Here is a 10407-nt window from a genome sequence, read left to right as displayed (position 1 = left end):
AAGCACGCTTGTAGGATTGCAAAATATCTCAAGTGGAAGTTTATCTTCCCGGAAGGCTGGCTACTAAGAGCCGTATTCTGCGTTGGTTGCATTGGGATAATGGCATTTTGCTTGCTTCCGCATTTTGCTGGGCTTCCGTGTGCGTGAGATGAAATTTCCCGTTTTACTCAAATTGGATGGCCCAAGTGGTTGGGGCGCGAATTCACTGACCGGAAGACCCGTGGTTCGAACCCGACCTCGGCCTCTCGACTTCCCCTGTCTAGGCTTGGGCAACCTGACAGTATCCCAGCCCTCGTGCTTCCTTCTGGTGGTATGGCAGTTAGGTACCGAAAGGGTGCTACAGCTGAACGTTTTTTTTTACTCAAATTGGATGACCCATATGTTTCCCACGTACCCTCGTAGCCCAACCTGTGCTTGTCATTTGTAGGTCATTAATTTGGAAGGCGCTAGCATGTCTGACTGGGGCGGGTGTAGTGCGTATCCGTCTGGAAATGTTTGTCGCTGATTGAACGATGAGTGCAATAGCACTTGCGTGTTTTCACAATACATTTATCCACATAGCTTTCGGCTGAACTATAAGATTTCACACTTTGCTTGCGATTAGAACAATAATTTTTCGAATACAGCTTTTTCCTGTATTGATGGCAGTTCTGATTCGCGGGAACAGCTGTTCGTTCAGTGCAGGGGGTAGCGCCTCCGCATCTCGAGGTTCTCATCTAAGTATTTGGTCTCAGTGCTAGAATAATGCTAATCAACTTGAATAAGAACCATTAAACAGTAGAGTTCATTGCGAGGATGTACCTCTTCATAACAACGAAAGCGGGTAGCGATTAGAAACCTGTTTAATATCAAGCTGTCGTGTATTGTTTCACCGCCAGTCGACGTGTAATCCGAACATGTTTCGTGGAATACTGTCAAGCTAAGTGGAGCGAAGGAGAGTGTACTGGTGTTACGAGTTAATATGTCATCTATATTTCTGACAAAATGACACTATGGCGTTTCCCCTTGGACAGTGAACCAGTCAGTTTGAACGTCCCAAACCGTTTCCCCTCGGATGGATGCATTGGAGAAAATACAGTCCTATGAAGTTGTTTCTCAGATGGGGTTGTTGCCCCAAGAGAGAAGAGACTCTCATCTATTTTTGGTTTTGCTTCGTCCCAAAGAAGGAATCATCAGGTGTATCTTAGTGGACATGTTTCGCGGCATCGAACTCTTGGTTTGGGAGTAGATGGTGAAGTTTTCCAGCCAGTGATAAAATAACGGCTTGTCTAATAAAGACCGCACGAAACTCGAAATCTGTTGACCAAAACTTGGACCCGCCACCGCCCATAAGTCCTTCGATCGCGGGTATACTAGTTCGCAACACTGAGTAGAAGACCGCACAAACTCGAAATCTGTTGACCAAAACTTGGACCCGCCACCGCCCATAAGTCCTTCGATCGCGGGTATACTAGTTCGCAACACTGAGTAGTTCCCTGGATCCATTTCGGCAGAGCAACACGGAAATATAAATTTCGACTTTCACACGTTTAAACAAACTGTCGTCAATCTCACACTTGAAAACTCAGGATTTGCAGGTCGCTGGAATGATAACAGCAATGGACACCTCGCTCTAGCGGACCGGGCGGTTTGGTTTCAGTCCCAGAATACCGGGTACTGTGCGCCCAATCGCGATGGTTGTCCTTAACAGTATTGCTTCACAATACGGTGAAGGCATGAGTCGGGTCTACCAGATCACCCGTCTCATCGATTTATTTTGCTATCAATGATCTAAGGTTCGGCATAACAGCCGGTGAGGTTGACGCGTTGTGCTTCATGGTCTCCAGCAGAGTTGATTTGTGATGTGTTCAGGAACCCTCTGAAAGACACTTCGGCCAGTTGTACCTGTGTAGATACCACCACGACTGAAAATGACATGGTTGGTTGGTGGACATTCTTAATGCCATCCGAAATCCGATAAATGCAACCTCACTTGCGTGAACGATTTAAATTATGTCTGCGAGCAAGCCTTCCTTCGAAGATGTTGTCCCCTGACGGTAACTCTCTTTTACCGTCGTCCCACTGCGGGGAACAGTTGGTTTTTTTTTGCTTAATTGCATCACCGCTATTTGGTAATCCTATTTTGTTGCGTGCATCAGAGTAGCGGCTTATGGACAAGTAGGTGATGTTGCTATACTTAGTCGATTCCTACCTGGTATTTCACTCCAAAGCTGGAGCCATTGTCGATAATGGTATTTCGAATATGTCTATCCATACGCACTCTGTAACCTTTTTTGATTTGCTGCAATTTAAAATTATGTTTATTCTTGCAAGTACTCCCATTTGCACACGACTTTGGTTTTGGTATGAGACTCAACTGAATCCAGCTGAACCTCTCTTGTTTGCTATGCTCCACTTTAACTGAGTGAGCTGCACCAGGCCGCCTCATGTTTCAGCTGTACGAAGTTGAGCAATGCATCGTTGTTCAGAATTAACGTTCTACTCATAACCTCACTGAGAACTGTTCGACAGCCAAGGACCGGTGTTGCCTTCCTTGGAACCCATCAGGTAGACTCAGTCCCTAAATTCCCTCTTCAATTGAAGTAGACTATCATAAACAAGAGGTTCGGCTGGATTTAGTTGAGTCTATTGTCAAAACCAAATTCATGTGCGAATGAGGGTATTTGCCGAAATCCGTACAATTTCGGTTCAAGTGGAGCATAAAGTTGACGGGAAAGCGGGGACTGCACCTGTCTGACGAGCCCCGAGAACGGCGAAACCGGTGGTGGGTTGTCGAAGGGTTTTCAGGAACCAACGAAGTCAAACTGAAATGTTATTCGCATGCAACACTTTCTGGGTTCGGCATTCTGTGAGCTCGACCAATGATGAATACAACCTTTCTCGCACTGTGACTGTGATTTGTTAACATGGTGTCTTTCACCCGATGTGCGACATCTTGCCACAGTGCGGTATGTTTCACCAAACCAGACGGGTTTTTTATTCCGAATTTCGACGTATCCGTTTTCTGTTCCGGGCAATTTTGTCCCAGTTTTGTCATTTTCCTTCATTCTGTTAATCAGACGTCGTGATGTGACTGGGCAGAAAGTCGGCTCAGAAGAGCCAGCTCCTCGCCGTGAAGAGACTACGGCTACAGACGAACCGGGAACAAAACGACCGAAACCTGGCGATGGCGATCAAACAGACGTCTGGCGGTCGACCACGCAAACGCAATTCGCTCAGAGTAGTGCCCCGAAAACTCAGGAGGAGGAGTTTGACGAATATTTTGCTGACATGTTACTTTGATGCTCATTGACTTCTTTTGTACAGATATACAACACACAATCTTCCTTCAGTCACATTTGTGGGAACTGAAAGAACTCATGCTGTAGGATCGTCTTGGTGAAATCTTGAGGGTCTTCACAAACGGTTTTTCCCTACTGTATCCCTCGTTATACCATCATTTCTCCGATGAAAACTGTAAGAACACATAGCCAAATGCATTTTGACATGAAACCGAAACGCCTCTTTCTCTGAACCTGGTCATTTCTGTACCGTTTTGATCGTTTCAGGTTTGTCCGTAGGCGGGACACCAAGCTTAAGCTTTACTTTTCCCTTTGACAGTTTCGCCTTTGCTTATTCCTACTAATCTCGCGGAATGAGGGATGACCTTATGGTGAGAGTGAATTGTGTTCGGCTCTACAAGGTAAGAGAATGAAGTTGTTCATCTCACGGTTAGCAGTGCTGAGATCATAAAAGTGGCGCAAAGTGCAACTATTATCGGTGACGGTCATTCCTTGTGTGCGGGAACCTCCAGGGCATTGCTCATCACTTTCTGCGCGATGTTAATGAACACACTTTGGTCCATCTTTCTGTCTAGTCATCATCCGAACACTTAGGTGCTGCATATACGTACACAGCCAATCGCATTGCACCCACGGACATACATGCTGTGCTGTTGTTGGTTGTAACCAGCTGTACCGTTTTAACCCGTTTGTGTTGATTCGCCGTCTAACTTGTACTATTGTCACGTCAGGTAGACGCCGGAGTCACAACGGTGTTCTCAATCACGTAGTAGGTGAACATTGGCTAGCAGCTGGAATGCAGTCAGTTGCAATCAGAAGCCGTAGTCTTCATCCGGTTCCAACAAAGTAGCATTCTGTCTATATTGGTTGTTAATCAGGTGGCTGTTAATCTGTTCGCCGATCTTGGCAATTGATGACCAATCGAATCGAAGGAACGCGAAACACAGTGCAACAAAAATAACAAACGGACTAACATATTCACGAAAAACGCTGTCACTCAACTAGCCAATCACGTTAAGAGAAAACAAATACCCTTCAAACACTATATAAACGCACGCAGCCAGCCAGGAGGTACTCACCCAACTGCGCACTGATAATGTCTCCTCGTATGGTGACGAGAAGTTTGCAAGCCAATTGCCAAGCTCGGCGAACGGATCAACAGCCACCTGATCAACAACCAATAAACTCACCTGAGGTACCAATATTTCAACACATTATCATTCTGCCTATATCCTACATCAGTCACACCTTGTGTGCCGTTGTTTGCGCTGTTGTATGACCACCCACCTAAGTAAAATCCCACGGCGAATGAGTGCGATAAATTCCGGATCACATTGGTTCGACTCTTCCAACCATTTCAATTCCAAGGAACTTCTCAGTGGGGCTATTGGTTCGTCGAAAAACAAGTGTTTTGGGCCTGTTCTTGGTAAAACTGACCAATTTGCCTAAGAGACTATTTCTCGTTCGAGAGGATGTTTGTGACCAATCCCCTGGGTTTTTCAAACATGGAATTGCTGTGCTTTTCTTGGGATTCGGGTTGTTGTGAGGGAAACTCTTGTTTTTAAAGGTTTTCGGTAGTTTGTGTGGCTTTCTCGTTTATTTTCTAGCAGTTGATTCAGGTTCGATTGTCTTCAGCTGCTTGGCTGACTTAAGTTGAAAATTTACGTTCCAGCTCCCGAATTCTCTACTGGCTATTATTTCACGCTATTAATTTAGTTTTTTGAGGAACCGGGCTAATGGCCTGACGGACGCAAACAAGTACAATCCAGATTACTTTGAAAGTACACACCTCGACGGTTGAACTGAATGTGAACATTGCGATGTGTGTAAAAATACATGCACTTTTTCTCGGGTGATTGGTAACATAAAGTGAAATGCGACAGCTCTATGAAAGACAAGTGCGGGTAGATTAGTTCAACAAATGAACAGAACTAGAAAATGATTCATGATTTTTCTCTTGGTGGTCCAGCTGCGTTTTTGTCAGTCATGTTCGTCCGTACAAGACGTAGCAACGCAGTGAGACTCTGGAGACTGTAGTGGTCTAACGCTAACTGTGCCCTGATTGGAACGGCGCTACAGCTGATTGCGTTGAGATATCAGAAGACCAGGATGTCTCACATGTGGAGCGCGGAAGTCTCGAAAGCGATCTGAGCATCGAAGAACATTGAGCCCACAGATTCCACAAGGTAAGAGCCATCCATGGAAGACCAGGACGGGCTAGGCACACTCCTGTCTCAAGCATCTCACTACAATTATCGCTACTTAGTTTTCTGATTCAGCCGCTCGCCTTCAGTTCTGTTTTTTCATATGCACACCCCAAACCTTGCATAGTCTCAAAAGTAGTCCTCCTTGTTACACCCTACAAAGTATCCGCAGCACTTTTCCTCGTTGCTTTTAGTTGAGCTTGTTAGACGCGGAGTAGGTGCTGACCATCATTTTGCAAGTCGAGCACACAAACGCGCACAAACAGGGATCTCAGGTAGAGCGAAACATTCCGTATCGAGCGAGGTAAACCCGCTGGAGACCTTGAACACGACCAGTCTTTACCCTGCTATTGAAAGCGTGTAAAAAACAGTCTGCTGTCACTCCTTCACAAGGATACATTATTGCGTCTCTAAAAATCTTTCGGTCTGCTTGACAACTCTAAAACTCGCTCTGATAGGACACTTAGGAAGCACCTTTCTTAGAGCAGTAGAAATACCGATTCACTCTTCATGCACAAGGTCACCTCACATGTAGTCAAGCCGAAGAGTGTAAAAACTCTCCGATTTTCGCCAGTCATACGTGCTTTTTATGCACCGTCATGAATCAATTCGCAAGGAAGGCCTGTTGCTTTCTGCCCCAAATGTTACTGATTAATATTTGTCAAATTTAAAGTGGTCAGGTTTTACGTGGCGCGTATTCAAAAAAGACTTCACTGTCATTAATGTAAATTTTCTGAAAGCGTCGAATCCACCAAGTTCGCATGGCTGAGCATCAACCGCTTATCACTGCGCTTGGCAGACAAATCAATAAGTCTGCACTGCCATAACTACAGGACAGTAGCTGAGCAGGAATTTCATACTCTTCTTCACACATTTTTGATCATGTTTCCGCATCGCTAGACAACCTGGAAGTTCTAATTTTCATACCTGGATGAGCTATGTCAATAGACCTGTCGTTCCTTCTATTTACATTTTGATGAGCTATGGTCCAATCCGTATTGCGCATAACGGAACAGTCTTTCTTCATTGGGAACAATGGGTTTCAGCGCAACTGGGGACAACAAATGCCAGAATTTCATTTCTCCAAACCACTGTTTGAACATCCCCCGAGTTCATGAAACAAAAATGTACTCAACAGTGTGGATATGAATACAACAAACAAACCTTTTTGGAAGAATCATTTAGAATTTTGGAAGTGCGGCTGGGTTATCCCAACGTAGGGAGTGTTTGTCTTCCTCTGAGGATCGCTTCTTCTACGATATGGACAGTGGTTTTGTCCTTCTGGGATTATCTATTTCAGAGGATTACTGCATTCGCGTTGAACGTCCACGGTGTTTCTGCTATTGATGAACATGTTCCTCTCACACCTAGTCAGATGGAAAAAGCATTTGACTGAAGAGGTCTCATCTTTCAGCGTACTTCCCAAAAACCGGGGGAAAGTTTATTGTGAGTTACGGAACACCGCACGACTTCTGTGAATTACATATGAGCTGTTTGTTGCTTTGATTTCGAACAAATTTATGATCAGTACTGAATTTTCCTCATCATACAGGTTCTTCTTTTTGTGAGTGACATTTAAGAAACGGGGATGACCAGTTCCTCAGCTCTGAAGAAAAGAGACTTTGTAGGGTTTCATGGCTAGATAGCGACAAATCTTAGGATGATGGGATCCCAAGCCATCCACCACAATAAACCCTCATGGAATGCCTTTCATGATACAGCGATTCCACGGTAGTATTACGAAACAATATAATGCGCCACTCCTCCGAAGAAACGCCGGTCCTACTTAGTGGTCCAGATCTACTTTCCCCATAAGTTTTACTATTATGGGTATTAACAGAGAAAGCGGAGCTGTGCTGCTTAAACTAATCATCTGAGGAACTAAACTAGATATGTGAGAAAAACGCGTTCAGGTGTCGTGTTCGAGTTGTATGATATACGTTGCTTTGTTTGTTTGAAAGAGACATACATCCTCTTTCGCTTGAACAAGTCTGTAGAATCACTGAGACACCAATACGGATTATTCCATCGGATTTTGGAGTGCATGCCCTGTAGTTGGGTGTGCGGTTTTAGTTTTAAGAAAGCTAGTTCATTGGCTTGGCGAGGTCACGATTCCTGGTCGACTTGGCTCGTTCTGACTGATGTGGTCAGTCGCAGCTTAAGTAAACAACAACTGATGTTGGGATCATTTACCTCGTCTTCGGTGTCTCCATTAGGTGAAGTGTGGTTCGAAGTTTTATTGTTTGTTTGGGACAATATACCCGAAGCACGCACATGGAAAATACGCCATTTTGGGACAGCTTATATGTTCCGGCAGAAACGACTGCCTTTCATGATGTTTCAGGTCAGTTTGGCCCGAGAAACAAAAACCAGTGTGCCTATCTCAATTCGCATTTCGTCCTTACAAACCTGAGCTTTCGATCTCCATTAAATGGCATGTTTGAAATTTGACCAATATTCGCTTGAATGTGGTCCGAATTCTCTCATTTGATTTCCGAACAATCACATAGTGATACTGTTTCCACTTCCTGTGCTAAGACACTTGGAACAAGCTCCAATTAAGAGACCACCGTGCTCCGTGTTGCAGCCGAACGTTCATTATCTTTATTCACGCATTCAAGGTCCCACCTGAAGTAAAGTCGACCAGTTGGAGCAAATGCGAACGTAATTTGTTTTGAACGCATGCGAAAGAACGTGGGCGTGGTTTGTGCACAGCATGCGACGTTGCACAATCGTGCTGCAATGTCGAACCCAAGAAGGGTGAAACCGGTCGTGGGCTGTCAAGGAGTTTTCAACAACCTTGTGAGTAGTTTCCTTTACGAAAATATACTGCGATATCTCGAATATCGTGCCAACTGAAACGTGAGGCGGCTTGTGTGCAGCACATTCAGTTGTAGAATATCATAAGCGAGAGATTCAGTTGAGTCTCTCGTGAAAACCAGACTGATTTGCAAATGAGTGTATGTCTCGATGACTTATTCAGTTTTGAGAATTAGTTGATCACAGAGTTTGGAAGATTACAGAAGTTGTCCAAAAGTGGTGAAAAAAGTTTCCCGACAAATTCATTCGCAAATCGAATTGGTTTTCACGAGAGACTCAACTAAATCTCTCGTTTATGCTATTCTTCAACTAAATGTGCTGCACAAAGGCCGCCTCATGTTCCAGTTGGTACGATATTCGAGATGTCGCCTACCTGATGAGCCCCAGATAGGGCGAAACCGCTCGTGGCCTGTCGAAGAGTTTCCAGCAAACTTGTGAGTAGTTTCCTTAGTGAAAAGAGGTCCTTGTTTCATATATGTTGTTACAGGATAGTTATATAAGATTTGTTGTCCTCAGGGGCGAGTGATGCTTGAACCAAGCAGTATCGTGGAGTCACCGGTGGGGTGCGTCAAACTGACCTATCGAGTGTCCCTCTCGATATCCGTAGTACTCTGTCTTTCCACAAAGAAGGAATCTTTTGGATCACAGGGGAATCAACCCAATATGGTATGGGTATGGCTGAGCATATGTGATTTTTCTGGCTGGAGTGTGCAAATGGAGAATGGATTAGTTGCTACTAGAGCACGGTGGTGGCTTTGAAAAATTTTGGCCTAATGTAAAGTGGCTTGTTTTCACAACCACGATCAGTCTGTCACAAGCCAGATGAACTGGCACCTATTCTTGTCATCTTGAAAAAAAACGGCGAAATGCTGAACAATGGTTTACAGTTTTGCGCCTGAGGTGGTGGGTTACGACCGACTGGTGCAGTTCCACCATCACTCTCCATTCCGTCAAGGCGTATCAAAAACTTCCCGAGAGTACGGCCTGAGAAAGTGGATCAAAGTGGAGTTGTTTTTTATACTGACTACAGATTTAAAGGACTGAACGGACAATAAGTAACTCAATGTTTGCATAAGAATGCTTGTTTAGATGCCATGATAAATGATCCAACCCTGTTGTCCGTAGTATTCTCAAGTTGAAATGACCCAAAACACTACGAAAAATGTAAGTTTTTGAATAACAGCAAAGAGCTTAATTGTATTTCAACATGTTAACTTCTAAGTGTTGAATGATGAAAAGTGCACACTATCACAGCAAACGTTCTCTGCCTCAAATGCGATTCTCATTGGTTTGGAGATATAAGATCGAGGAAGACAATGCATGGTGTTGACCTAACAAACTGAGAAAGAGCTCGGAACGAACGCGAACGCATAATTAACTTACAGATGGGTTGGTTAGAAGTTTCGAACTGAGTGATAAGGTCGACCGAGTGAATTTCTCTCTGATGAAACAAAAGCCGTGCAACTGAAGTGCACGCGGGGAAACTAGGGAATTGTTCGATGGTGTCGCGTGTGATTTAATGCTCCGAATCGATTCCGTCGCCGATGTGACTGCGTGGATTTGTAGCCACATTTAGTTCACCTGTTTAGTCCAAGAACTGTAAGTTTTATGACATTCATCACCACCAACATTCGACCTTTTAGGGTGAACAGATTGGAAAACTCCCGTTATGTCCGTGAATACCTCTGGACAGACTTTTGGACAGCTCAGTTTTCAAAACTAAACAGTATAAAGGACAACGTCTTTCGCTTAAGAAACCGATGGAACGGGCAACCGAATTATCAGGATCGCGTGTCATACCAGGTAAACATCAAATATAACTCCAGTTAGAGTCCTTATGACTCCAAATTTAGTGGCACAGGCTGGACAACGTAAACTGAGAACAAATTATGCGAATTATCAGCGTGTCATACCAGGTAAACATCAAATATAACTCCAGTTAGAGTCCTTATGACTCCAAATTTAGTGGCACAGGCTGGACAGGACAAACTGAGAACAAATTATGAAGCATTTACACATTGTCTTTCATCATCATCAAAGACAGCAACATCAGTGCTGCCAGTGATGTTTCTCTGCCGTAAAACCATAAGGTTTGTCTATAT

The 10407-nt window shown here is 44.3% G+C and overlaps 1 protein-coding gene across 1 annotated transcript in view; it reads left to right on the top strand.

Moving 5' to 3' along the window:
• Positions 1-3590, top strand: part of T265_13643 (hypothetical protein) — a gene marked incomplete at both ends in the record, with an annotated part of 22669 nt that extends 19079 nt beyond the window's left edge. Inside the window, one exon of the mRNA XM_009169864.1 lies at positions 3060-3590. Coding sequence (XP_009168128.1) covers positions 3060-3282 — 223 coding nt within the window. The remainder of the gene's footprint in view (positions 1-3059) is intronic.
• Positions 3591-10407: the final 6817 nt, after the last annotated feature.

This window comes from Opisthorchis viverrini, assembly GCF_000715545.1.
Source record: "Opisthorchis viverrini unplaced genomic scaffold opera_v5_89, whole genome shotgun sequence".
NCBI classification, from domain to species: domain Eukaryota; kingdom Metazoa; phylum Platyhelminthes; class Trematoda; order Opisthorchiida; family Opisthorchiidae; genus Opisthorchis; species Opisthorchis viverrini.
This window is presented reverse-complemented; position numbering and strand designations above follow the sequence as displayed.